At 46.5% G+C, this 12,286-nt stretch overlaps 3 protein-coding genes across 4 annotated transcripts; all 3 read left to right on the top strand.

Moving 5' to 3' along the window:
• BDBG_02543 lies at window positions 1-2,455 on the top strand. 2 transcript variants are annotated; one of them, XM_031720833.1, is made up of 3 exons: window positions 1-258; window positions 338-901; window positions 972-2,455. In XM_031720833.1, exons 2-3 carry the CDS (start codon window positions 371-373, stop codon window positions 2,385-2,387), a joined length of 1,947 nt encoding a protein of 648 aa, XP_031577145.1. In that variant the 5' UTR covers window positions 1-258; window positions 338-370; the 3' UTR covers window positions 2,388-2,455. The 2 variants fall into 2 exon arrangements, with proteins under 2 accessions (XP_031577145.1, XP_031577146.1); XM_031720834.1 differs by having other exon boundaries at window positions 222-271.
• Window positions 2,456-2,495: 40 nt separating this feature from the next.
• On the top strand, window positions 2,496-7,098 carry BDBG_02544 (T-complex protein 1 subunit eta). The gene is made up of 7 exons (XM_002627827.2): window positions 2,496-3,163; window positions 3,301-3,467; window positions 3,638-3,974; window positions 4,078-4,450; window positions 4,511-5,172; window positions 5,395-6,375; window positions 6,459-7,098. The coding sequence occupies exons 1-6, from the start codon at window positions 3,118-3,120 to the stop codon at window positions 5,496-5,498; spliced, it is 1,689 nt and encodes a 562-aa protein (XP_002627873.2). The 5' UTR covers window positions 2,496-3,117; the 3' UTR covers window positions 5,499-6,375; window positions 6,459-7,098.
• A 1,584-nt stretch (window positions 7,099-8,682) lies between these two features.
• BDBG_02546 (metacaspase-1) lies at window positions 8,683-10,369 on the top strand (the record flags this gene model as incomplete). The annotated part of the gene is made up of 6 exons (XM_031720835.1): window positions 8,683-8,792; window positions 8,862-8,976; window positions 9,038-9,140; window positions 9,202-9,606; window positions 9,668-10,276; window positions 10,344-10,369. The coding sequence occupies 6 exons, from the start codon at window positions 8,683-8,685 to the stop codon at window positions 10,367-10,369; spliced, it is 1,368 nt and encodes a 455-aa protein (XP_031577147.1).
• Between the last annotated feature and the right edge of the window lie 1,917 nt (window positions 10,370-12,286).

Here is a 12,286-nt window from a genome sequence, read left to right on the forward strand (position 1 = left end):
TTCCAGACTGTGCGTTGTTTCGTCCAGCTCTGGGCCCCTTGTCCACCTCCTTACCCCCTTGTCTGTCCGGCTCTTGTTCCAGATAGGACCGACGCCTCCCATCTGTTGGCACCGGACGGATCGCCTTTCGGTAAAGTCACTCCATATATTTCTGCTCTAGTAGCCGCCTCACACTAACCACCCCCCCCCCATCTCCAGTGTGAGGGCTGGCCACCATACCCTATATTATCTACTCTCCCAAACTTCCAGGCCTAAAAGGTTAAATGGCTATGTAATTTTTGGTTCATTCTTTGCTATTATGAGCTATGTTCACTGATGGAATCCAATATGGACATAGTCTCGTGACCTGCAAGGGCGGGTTAGAGGCACCATGCCCGCTGTTCATGGGGACCCAGCTGGGCCCCTGATATTCCGCACTTCGGGAGAGCTACCCTATCCTGACCCGGCTAATCCTCAGCTGCCATCCAATATATATCCCCGCCAGGTGACCCTTCGCGACCGTGTCACCGTTGCGACCCTTGTACCCTTCTGTTCCTCCACAGATGTGCCCGTATCGCTCCTGCGCTACCTATGCGACCAGCTCAATAAGGAGATCGATATGGGAGACACTTATCCCATGATTGATCCCATCTCCCTTGAATCCTTTGGTCCCTATTGGTTTTCGAACTTCGGTGCTGTGATGCTGCTGGGTGACATCAATAGTATCCATGAAGTCCAGGAAATGGGGAGGATGGGGGCGGATTGGAGGAAGGTCTGCCTGGGGAGCTTTAATATTAAGCCTAACTATCCAGGGCGTAGCAGTCATGTTTGCAATGGGAGCTTCCTCGTCACTGATGCATCGCGTAATCGCGGAGTAGGGAGGCTAATGGGGGAATGTTATCTAGAATGGGCGCCTCATCTGGTCAGTTAAATCACCTAATGCCTCTTATATATAAAATTCTCAACTGGCGCTAACTTTACCCAAAATGAAGGGTTATACTTACTCTGTATTTAATCTTGTTTATGAGACCAATGTGGCATCCTGTCGAATTTGGGACGCTTTGGGCTTTAAACGCATTGGCAAAGTACCTGGATGCGGAAACCTTCGATCACATCCAAATCAACCCGTTGACGCGATTATATATGGACGAGATTTAGGCCCAGAAGGCGAGGATTTCGTGTCGGAAGAGCGATTCGATAAGATTCGATATTACCTAAAGCATTCAAAATATCCAAGTGGTGCCGACCGGGCGGAGAAGAGTCGCTTGAGGAGCGCTGCAACCCACTATAAACTCGTCAGTGGGCAGGACGGAGAACCCGAGAAATTGATGCTAAAAGACAAAGAGGTGGTATCGGATCCTCAGCAACAATATGAGATAGCGCGCCAAATCCATCTCCAGCAACATGGGGGAATCAACAAAACCACGGCCACCATTGCGTTGAAGTATCACTGGGTCCGTATCAAGGAAACAGTTAGTATGGTGATCAAGAACTGCCCACAATGCAAAGAAACCCCAAAAGTGTCCACTGTCAACTCCAACCCAAGTTCCAACTCCAATTCCAATTCCAATTCCAACTCCAACTCCAACTCCAACTCCAACTCCAACTCCAATTCCAATTCCAATTCCAATTCCAATCCCAATCCCAATCCCAATCCCAATCCCAATCCCAATTCCAATTCCAATTCTAGCTTAAACTCGATCTCCGACTCGATCCCCGACTCGATCCCCGACTCAATCCCCAACTCGATCCCCGACTCGATCCCCGACACGATCCCGAGCTCCATTCCCAACCCCATTCCCAACTCCACTTCTAACTCCATCCCCGACTCGATCTCCCAATCTACCTCCAACTCCAACTCAGAAATATCCCTGCCTAGAAGAGCAAAATCGGCAAGTTCACGCGAGCAAACAACATACAACATACCCACAAATGGCTTCGATACCCCCCCCGACCAGCTCCTGGCAACCCAAGAAGAATACGAGAAAGTCAATCCTTTCGGCACCGCACACCCGCAAATGATGCATGCACCGGTCGACGACCCCATGACGGCAGCCTACGGCGATATTCCCCTCGACCCACAAATAATGGACGACATCCAACAGCATCTCCCACCATTCCCAGAGCACGATCACCACCACAACCCTCACCATCATCACGTCAACCCGTATGGTGCTAGCAGCCTGCACAACCCGCACAGCTTAGAGCACGAATTCGACCATTCCGCTGCCGCGGTCGTTATTCAACACCAAGGCCATCCCAACGACTACCAAGTCCCTGGAAATATAAATTCCCAGGCCGCTGAGGCGTTGCGTCAGCAGACGATGCGGTTAGTGAATACCGGGCGGATGAGCGAATCAGACCTGCATCAAGGAATTGCCCAACGCGGCTTTTGGGAATCCGGATAAGGGCCCGTTTAGCACTTGATTTTGGGATTTCTCGGTTATGGTTATTATTATTATTATTATTATTATTATTATTATTATTGTTATTATTGTTATTATATATCTATATTTTTTTTTTTTTTGGGGGGGGGGGGGGTGGGGGCAGTTGTTATTCCTGTTACTCTTGGTTATAGTGGCAACCATGTGGTTGTCTGCATCTGTTCCGATTTGCTTCGAGCGTTATTTTGGCTACCTTGCCACAGGCGGTTTGGTTTTGTTACCACCCCTAGGTGTTGAAGTGATTTTTGGGTGTGGCTTGTGATCATTATTATTTCATCTCTGTTGTCAGTAATTTATTAGGTGTCCATATTTTTACTAGTGTTGATCCAATATGTAGATAGACCCGTAGTGGGCGGAACACATGGATTTATGACAGAATTGGATGGTGTGTAAAATAAATCACTTGTCTCTTTTAGGTGAAATCGAGGTGTTGCCCCTCAGCGCGTGATTGGCTGGATTGGGGCCAGGAAAGCTCTTCCACGCAAATTTTGGAACAACCTTATGAGAACATGGTTGGACTGAGAGAACGACGGTCAAAGACACTCAACCTCACCACCTCCGTCTATCCTCGCTACGATACCCCATCAGTCCTTTGCTGCGGAAGAGGGAAATATACGACGGGAATACCTTCTGTCTTGTTAATTAACTCTGTTCACCCGGTTGTTTCTCCGTGCGTTAGACCCCTCCCACAATCATGGCCTTCGCCGGCCAGACTCCTACGATCATTGTCCTGAAAGAAGGTTAGTTCGTCTCCGCTACGTTACACTACTCTATCTATCTATCTATATTTATTACATGCTATTCGCTTCCCGTAATAATTTCGGGATATACGCTGATGTTCAATGTGTGGTTTGTGTTGTTTTGGTGTAAACTACAGGCACGGATACATCCCAAGGAAAGGGTCAAATAATATCCAACATCAACGCGTGTCTGGCAATCCAGTCGACGGTTAAGGGAACCCTCGGTCCTTATGGTGGAGATCTATTAATGGTCGATGCCAACGGGCAGCAGACCATTACCAATGATGGAGCGACGGTTATGAAGGTTAGTTTAGACGTTGCGTTTGTTGCTTTTTTATTTTATTTCATTAACTACTACGCGGAATCCGTCTTTTCTATTATCATATGGGCCCATGGCAAGACCCCTGCGTACATGCCCAATTACGGAGAGGCAAGAAAACTAACAAAAAAAATAAAAATCAAATCAAATCACAGCTCCTCGACATCGTCCATCCAGCCGCCCGCATCCTCACAGACATTGCCAGATCCCAGGACGCGGAAGTTGGCGATGGCACGACCTCCGTTGTTGTGTTAGCCGGAGAGATACTGAAGGAGGTCCGCGACGCTGTTGAGCAAGGAGTCAGCTCACAGATCATCATCAAAGGCCTACGGAGGGCGAGTGCACTGGCTGTTAACCACATCAAGGAGATTGCTGTCGATCTGCGTAGCACGCATGGAAACCTTGAAACGAAGGTAGAAACGCTGCGACGGTTGGCGGGGACGGCGATGAATAGCAAGTTAATTAAGAGGAATTCGGAATTTTTTACGAAGAGTTAGTTTCTCTTTTCAACTTGGGCTGGCCTGCTTACCGGGCTTTTTGGGTGTGGGATCAAGTTTTTGGTTTATAGGACATGTGCTGACGATTTGTTTCACAGTGGTGGTCGATGCGGTCTTATCTCTGGACCAGGACGATTTGAACGAGAAACTTATTGGTGTCAAGAAGGTTACCGGCGGGGCCCTTCAGGAATCCCTATTCATCAACGGCGTTGCCTTCAAGAAAACATTCTCATATGCTGGCTTCGAACAACAACCGAAATTCTTTACGAACCCTAAGATCGTGTGCTTGAATGTTGAGCTAGAGCTGAAGAGCGAGAAGGACAATGCAGAGGTGCGCGTGGAGCAGGTATCGGAGTATCAAGCCATCGTCGATGCGGAATGGCAAATCATCTTCAATAAAATGGAGGCCGTCTACAAGACCGGTGCGAAGGTCGTGTTGAGCAAGCTGCCCATCGGTGACCTAGCAACACAGTATGATTATATCTCATTTTTAAGAAAATACCTCAAGGATTATATACTGACAGACCCCAGATACTTTGCCGACCGCGACATCTTTTGCGCCGGCCGCGTCGCCGCTGACGACATGGAGCGCGTCTGCCAGGCCACCGGCGCCTCCACCCAATCCACATGCACAGACATCCAAGACCGCCACCTAGGAACCTGCGGCTCTTTCGAAGAGCGCCAAATCGGCAGCGAGCGCTTCAACATCTTCTCCGACTGCCCCGCCGCCAAAACCTGCACCCTGGTTCTCCGCGGCGGCGCCGAACAGTTCATCGCAGAAGCCGAACGCAGTCTCCACGACGCCATCATGATCGTCAAGCGCGCGCTTAGAAACACGAGCATCGTCGCCGGCGGTGGTGCGACAGAGATGGATCTCTCCGGCTACCTGCACAGCTTCGCGGATCGGAACGTGCCCCATAAGCAGCAGGCGGTCGTCAAGGCCTTTGCGAAGGCGCTGGAGGTCATCCCCCGCCAGCTGTGTGATAATGCGGGCTTTGATGCGACGGATATTCTTAACCGGCTGCGTGTGGAGCATCGGAAGGGGAATGTGTGGGCTGGTGTTGACTTTGATAACGAAGGGGTTAGGGATAATATGGAAGCGTTTGTGTGGGAGCCTAGTCTTGTCAAGGTTAATGCTATCCAAGCGGCTGTTGAGGCGGCATGTTTGATATTGAGTGTGGATGAGACTATCAGTACGTTTTCTATTCCCCCCTTCCCCTTCTACTCCCCCTTCTACCTCCCCCTTCTACTCCCCCTTCTACCTCCCCCTTCTCCCTTCCTTGATGTTCAATTCTCCTTCCCCGGTTTCGCGGAGTTATTATATTTCGACATACAGTTCTACACTCCGCCCATTTTCCCGTTTCCTACTTGTAAAAATTCTTCGACGAAAGCTGACCCATAACCTTCTCAAACAGAAAACGAAGAGTCCAAGGCGCCACAAGCGCCCCAACGGGGTCTACCACAAGATGCTACGCAGAGAGTTCTGCGCGGGAGAGGAAGGGGAATGCCCAGAAGATAGATAAAATGGAGTGGCTGTTATTGTTTGAGTCAATGTACTCCGTACTCCGTATGCCGCTTCTAATTAGCGTACTCTAAATTTAAGTCGACCGGCAGTACCATTGTTACTCAAGCATAGAAGGAAAAAAAATATTGCATTTTTGTCTTCTATCCAGGCTATTTTTGTTCATTCAATTGTAATGTTTTCTTACCTCTTTAAATATGTAAATTGTAGGAAAGTGAACTAACTCCTGTTGCTGGTTCCTATGACGATCATGAAGAGGGAGTGGGTGTATGCAGGCGTCGTGGATCGATTTATAGAAAAGGAAACCAAAGTCAGGAACGTGATGAATTTGATTTTTTTTACAATAATACATTCAGTGTCCATCACGGCCTGCAGTCGGTTTCTTATTTCTGGATATATAACTTACCCCCGAGCATCACCAAAAAAGAATGTTGAGAGCGGCCTCCGCCTCTTGAAATACCAACAAATTCACTAGCCAACCAGGCTGCTAAAACAGCTTGCGACGCCCGAGATCTTCAGACGGCAAAAAATAAAAAAGCAAACAAAAGAAATGAGGATTTGAACCGTTTTGATTCTTAAACGAGACGCAAAAACAAAACATAGAATAATAAATGCATAGTTATGTTTCCACCGCCACACCCTCACTCAACTCAACCTCCTTTAAACTATAGGACCAGAGGCAAAACGCCAAGCGCGGGATCGCGTACCTCCGATCCATCGTCCTTTCGTTTTTTTCTGTCCTTCAAGCCGTAGCTGTGGCTGCTCGCATTTGTCCAGAAAAGCTAGATTTTTTCTTTTTTTCTTTTTTTTTTTTTTTGTTTGGCTTGACGTGGAAACATATGAAAGAATATGGGTTTTCTGGTTTGGCAGGCTCGTGAGTTTTATTTTTCCAACATGATAATTATCAATTTTTCTTTTGGTAGACTGAGACAGGCATTATTGCACCGAGTGTCTAAGAGCTGTTTTTTTGGAGGATATCCGATGGGGATGAAAAGGTCTTCTACAAGCTGCTCCGTAAGTTGTACATGTATGTACAATGACAGGCGAACAGGCGAACAGGCGAACAGGCGAACAGGCGAACATGCGAACATGCGAGGAATAAGATGTAGCCGGGCGCTATTAGCTAGGTAATAGCTCACTGATATTTGACGAACATTGACACGGGCCGCAAGGGTTCAAGCGTTTTCCACTCTACCCGATTTCTCAATAGTTAGCGACCCGGGTTGAGGTACGGTGAAAAGGAGGATGGTATGATCCAAGGCTTCATACAAACTGTGGGCGTTCAACGGGTTTTCCTCAGGGCAAATTGTGCAGCCGACCACGGGGATTCTGTGCCCAAATGAACAATTGAAGCAGGGCTCTATTGTAATTTTTTTCAAAAAACTAAGTGCTTCGAAGCGACTTGGAAGTTCGTCAATGAACCCCCACCCCTGTCTTCAGGGGTTGAGCATGCGACGAGCGGGAAAGGCGATCTTATTTGTTTGCTCTGCTCTGGTCCTTACATGGCAGAAAATATCACCGGCAGGGAGATATTGTGAACATATTCCTTAAGCCAATAATAACCTAGTTGTGTTCCTTCAATTGGGTCCATTGAGAGCTTGTTTTCTATGTTTCTATAAGTAAGGAAATAGTACCAGATGGACAGTACTCTGTAGATGAGGCGAATATTCATGAGAATAGGACCCCCGAAATGGATGAAAATTTTGCAGAGGAGCTTCGATCAACTTGCCTGACACCGCCAACGAGCTGGTGAGTATTATTAGTGGCGGAGGTGCCGGGGGCTAGCGTCTTTAGTCTGTTCGTAGCCCACCGGGCAAAAAGGAAAAGTACTGATTGGATTTGATTGACTCAATATCGGAAGCCAACCAATTTCGGATTCTGGATGCATGCCCCCGGTTGAACCAACGTGGCATCGTAGTACACAAATGTTATTTGCAGACAATTGTGTCGGCATTCGACTCTGTTGAGGACTCTTGAGGAGGTTTTGTCGACTCGGAAAACAGAGTTGTATGCGAAAGGAAAAATCTACGACGGATTATCAGAATTTTCCTCGACAGAAACCCCTTTCCACATCCCTGTTCGTAAAACTTCGTAAACAGACGATCATGAACGAGTTCCCCGGCCAAACCATGTCGGTTTAGGTATTTTGAAACAACCGAGAAGAGTCCGCTTGATTGGATCTCGAGAACTCGGGCACGAGGAGACTAAGAGCCTCAAGTTACGGCTGGAAACCGGGATCCTTGTCAAATGGGCCGGACAGTGCTTGTTGGGTCTTGATGGGCAATCGGATGCCGTGCGAATGGGACACTCGGACTGCGCTGTGTAGAGAAATAATTCAACGGTTCATCCTTTCAGGCGGAGCATATGGGATGGAGTAGAAAAACTTGCCGATGTTACCGCTATGGAAATAGCTAGTTAGAGATACATGAAAAAAAAAGCTTCTCTGTTTTTGCTTTTTGCTTGCTTTCGCATATTCCATGTCACATTGTCGCGATCTCCAGGCGTGTTGAGGCTGTTCTGCTCTCTGATTGTCCGGGTCGATTGGCGGTGCAGTATCCAAGCGTATTATTCAGCTGGTATTTAACTAAAATATATCAACCTTCGCCGACGCCTCAAGATTCCACATTTTCCTTCCCCCGACTCCCTTCCCATCAACCATCTTGCCGTCAGACACTCGCAGTCGGAGTGCCCAGATAACCTACTCGTTTCGCTGCCTCGTTGGTATACCTGTGTGTCTCTTGGATAGGAGAAGCCGAATAGCCCTGGTAGAAGAATAGCCGGGAAGAGCGTATCCTTGTTTCTCCAGTTTACCCCTCCTTCGCGCCGGTAGACGTTCTCTAGGAAGATAGCCAGCGCCCTTGTGGAATTGGCTGCCAGCTATCGTTGTTGCGTGCCCAAAACCTGGAGGAGATCTGCTTCCGCCGATTCTATCCAAGCCTTCCGCCATCCGTGAGAACCGGCGCCCACTGAACGTTCCGCTGTGGGGAGTGCAGGATTTATACCCGATCAGCTGATCCTTTCGCTGCCTGGCCCTTTGCGCCTTTGTCTATCCTTCGTTCGAGCGCGATCTGGTGTTTTCCTCGATTGCAACTCTCTTCTATTTGTTTTCTATCCGCCACGCGAAATATTTACCTCACATTACTCTGCATTATTCCTTCGCTTGACTCTCTGATCGTGAGCAATGTCGTACTATCCTTCCCAGGGCTACGCGGGAGGTCAGGGCGGGTACCCGCCGCCTCAACAACAATATCCTCCTCAGCCATATGGAGCACCACCACCTCAACAATACCCGTGAGTAGTCTACTGCGCATCATGTGCTATTTTTAAAGGGAGATGGCTTTTGTTCTAACAACCTGCTAGCCCACAGAGTTACGGAGGATATCCACCGCAAGGCCCTCCACCCCCTCAGCAGAACCAATACGGATATACCCCTCACACTCCATCTCCTCAGCCACCGTACAATGGCGGATATCATGTGAGTTTCCCGGGTTGTAATACTCTTTGACTCCGACACATACTGATAATTCCTGTTGAAGGCACCTCCACCTCAACAACCAATGTACGGCGCTCTACCACCCCATCCAAGTGTCTCTCCGCAACCTCCAAACGGTGCCCCAATGTATAGTGGTCGCGCAGGTGGTGAGTACTAGTCACCTATAATACAAAAATAATACATTTCATAGATCTAACCCATGATCAGCGGCCCCTCCCGCACCTTCTCCCTACCCGAATTCCTACAACAATCAGCGCCCTTCCGGACATGGCGTGCCTCCCCCGCCACCAACGCAGCCTGTCCAGTTCGGCCATGGCGCTCCACAGGGATATAGTTTCCAATACTCGAATTGTACTGGAAAGCGGAAGGCCTTGTTGATCGGTATCAACTATTTTGGTCAACGCGGCCAACTACGAGGTTGCATTAACGATGTCAAAAATATGTCGACGTATCTGAACCAAAATTTTGGCTACGCAAGGGAGGACATGGTTATCCTTACCGATGACCAGCAAAATCCAATGAGTCAGCCAACTAAGGCAAACATCCTGCGAGCGATGCACTGGCTAGTGAAGGATGCTAGACCCAACGACTCCCTCTTCTTCCATTATTCAGGTATGTGTTTGCCCGATGTTATAGCGTCTGTCCTTTTTCAAGTCGCTAACTATGTATATAGGTCATGGTGGTCAAACGAAAGATCTTGACGGCGACGAAGATGATGGAAATGACGAGGTCATCTATCCTGTAGATTTTAGATCGGCTGGACATATTGTCGATGACGAAATGCATAGAATTATGGTCAAGTCGCTTCTTCCTGGTGTCCGTCTAACTGCAATCTTCGACTCGTGCCACTCCGGCTCGGCCCTCGATCTTCCATATATCTACTCTACCCAGGGCATTCTCAAGGAGCCCAATCTGGCCAAGGAGGCTGGTCAAGGTTTGCTCAGCGTTGTGTCTGCGTACGCGAGAGGAGATGTTTCAGGCATGCTTTCCACTGTTGGTGGATTAATCAAAAAGGCTACGAAAGGCGATGCAAGTCACCAGAAGGCACGACAAACGAAAACAAGCCCCGCCGATGTTATTATGTGGTCCGGAAGCAAGGATACCCAGACAAGCCAAGACGCCACAATTGGTGGAGAAGCTACTGGAGCTATGTCCTGGGCCTTTATTACCGCGTTGAAGAAGAACCCACAACAGAGCTACGTGCAACTCTTGAGGAGCATCCGTGATGAATTAGCGACGAAATATACCCAGAAACCCCAGTTAAGTTGCAGTCATCCGCTAAGTACGTTCCCATAATTTTTAACTCTCGATGACATCCGTAGGCTGTCTGCTAACCTATGGATTTGTAGATACCGATCTTCTATATGTCATGTAAACGGATATTTCATTCTTAACTTCCCCCCAACCGGTTCGAGGACACGCCTTGTATGAGCAAGCTCGCTAAGTGGTACGCGAATGAAATCTTGACAACAGTGATAAATACAAACCCCTGAGCTGACTCTACTGGAAACGACACTTGGGCTTTGCTTGCTTGATGAAAATTTGCCCTCTCGTCCGAGTATTTGGCCTGTTCGACACTTGTGTTTTGCGAAACTACTCTTCTCCTACCAAATATTCAGCTTCAACTGCATGCTTTACCACTGTACCTTCCTCCAATTGGATATGTCGCCGTTCTCTCTTATTCCCATCTTTTCCTAATGTCTCTAGTTGAAGTACCTTGACGATTTTCCTAGGCCTAAAGCATCTGTTGTTGTCTTTTTTTTTCGATTATCATTCCTAAACTGCCGTGAGTGGCGGACTTGAATACGGGGGGGAAGGAAAAAACCTTGGTAATCACAGTACTCGATAGTCTATATGCCTGTTATCAGTCTATGTTTGCACGTCAATGTCTAGCTTATTATCATTTTTCCTGAAGAGCTGTCATAGTATTGAAAGAATGGAATAGTTAAACACTTCTTTCTTCTTGCTCTCTCTTTGTAATGTGTTTTAACTCTTTAGTTATTGTTACTGATCTGGCTAGTTTGTGCTCTATCAGCTTGTCTTTCTACATCTACTTTTCCCATCTTTTTCAGAAATGATATTCTGATGTTCTTACTCTCAATCTTTTTTTTTTTTTTTTTTTTTTTTTTTTTTTTTTTTTTTTGATGTTATTCTTTTCAAAGTTGCAGTACTTGAAAAAGATCTGTAAAGTGAATATAACTTCTCTTTTAAAAAATTAGTTCTGATTCTAGATAAATATCATGAATAATTGATTCATAAATTATAATAAGAATGAGTGTTATGAAGAAATTGAATCAAAATCAAAGTTCAAAATCAATAATCAAAAATATTTCAATGATAAAGCAACTAGAATTCTCTTTAAGAATGAACATTTTATGTAGATATAGAATATTAATAAAGCTCTCTTTCTTTCACACATCATACTGTCTTCTCAAATCTCCTCTTCTTAATGTAATTATATGAGTGAATTCTCTATACTTATATATTTTTTTTCTCACTCATTCTCTGAGTCTGATGCTTTCACAGTTTTACTTCTTCTGAAGTATTATTCTTATTACATTATTTCTCATCTACATAGTAAAGTGTATCTCAGTGAAGAGAAATCAAGCATATTAAAAATCAAAGAAAATAAATGATAAGAATAGTAAATAGTTGAGAACTTTTAAGTAGATAGATAAACAGAACTGAAAACATAAATTAAAAGACTATAAGAGATATATAAAGAAGAGTAAGAATAATAAAATCATTGAATCAATTTATTAATATTCACTCTGTCATGTCGCGCTAAACTTCGTAGGTGGAACGTGCTAGGGTAAGTTTAAGCTTAAAAGTTAAGTAGAGGTTGGAGAGAGCATGGGCCAACCATAAGGCAGCAGAGATAACTACGCAGGTGACGGACCCGGCGACAAAGATAAATACCAAGAAGAAGAAGAAGAAGAAGAAGAAGAAGAAGAAAAAGACAACAACGAGGGACGGATGTAAGGGCGGCCTGGGGCGTATTTCACTTCTTCCCATTGGTGGTAAGTCACGTGATGGGCGACAGTCCGGATGCGTTAAATGTTGGGGGTCCCGGGAGTTGATCGGCCCTTCTACCAGCAGTGCGCTGGTGGTGACTGAGCTCCTTTGCCCCAGTAGCCTAACTTATAGGTTATGAGACTGTTTGCATGGGTTCAATCCTAGAATGGACTTAAATTTCAAACAAATACCCTGGACATTTAACAGTGTCAAGAGACATCCTAGAAGTGTGCCCTAGAAGTCCCTTGAGCCCTAGGACTGAGTCCACTGAGAGGAG

Source organism: Blastomyces gilchristii, assembly GCF_000003855.2.
Source record: "Blastomyces gilchristii SLH14081 genomic scaffold supercont1.3, whole genome shotgun sequence".
Lineage (NCBI taxonomy): Eukaryota > Fungi > Ascomycota > Eurotiomycetes > Onygenales > Ajellomycetaceae > Blastomyces > Blastomyces gilchristii.

What these genes read in the sequence shown, in the direction of transcription:
- BDBG_02543 (XM_031720833.1), top strand. Translation starts at nt 371, where the DNA reads ATGCCCGCTGTTCATGGGGACCCAGCTGGGCCCCTGATATTCCGCACT. An exon ending in TAGAATGGGCGCCTCATCTG is followed by an intron (nt 902 to 971) that starts GTCAGTTAAATC and finishes CCCAAAATGAAG; the next exon opens with GGTTATACTTACTCTGTATT.
- BDBG_02544 (XM_002627827.2), top strand. Translation starts at nt 3,118, where the DNA reads ATGGCCTTCGCCGGCCAGACTCCTACGATCATTGTCCTGAAAGAAG. An exon ending in ATGGAGCGACGGTTATGAAG is followed by an intron (nt 3,468 to 3,637) that starts GTTAGTTTAGAC and finishes ATCAAATCACAG; the next exon opens with CTCCTCGACATCGTCCATCC. An exon ending in GAGTGTGGATGAGACTATCA is followed by an intron (nt 5,173 to 5,394) that starts GTACGTTTTCTA and finishes CTTCTCAAACAG; the next exon opens with AAAACGAAGAGTCCAAGGCG.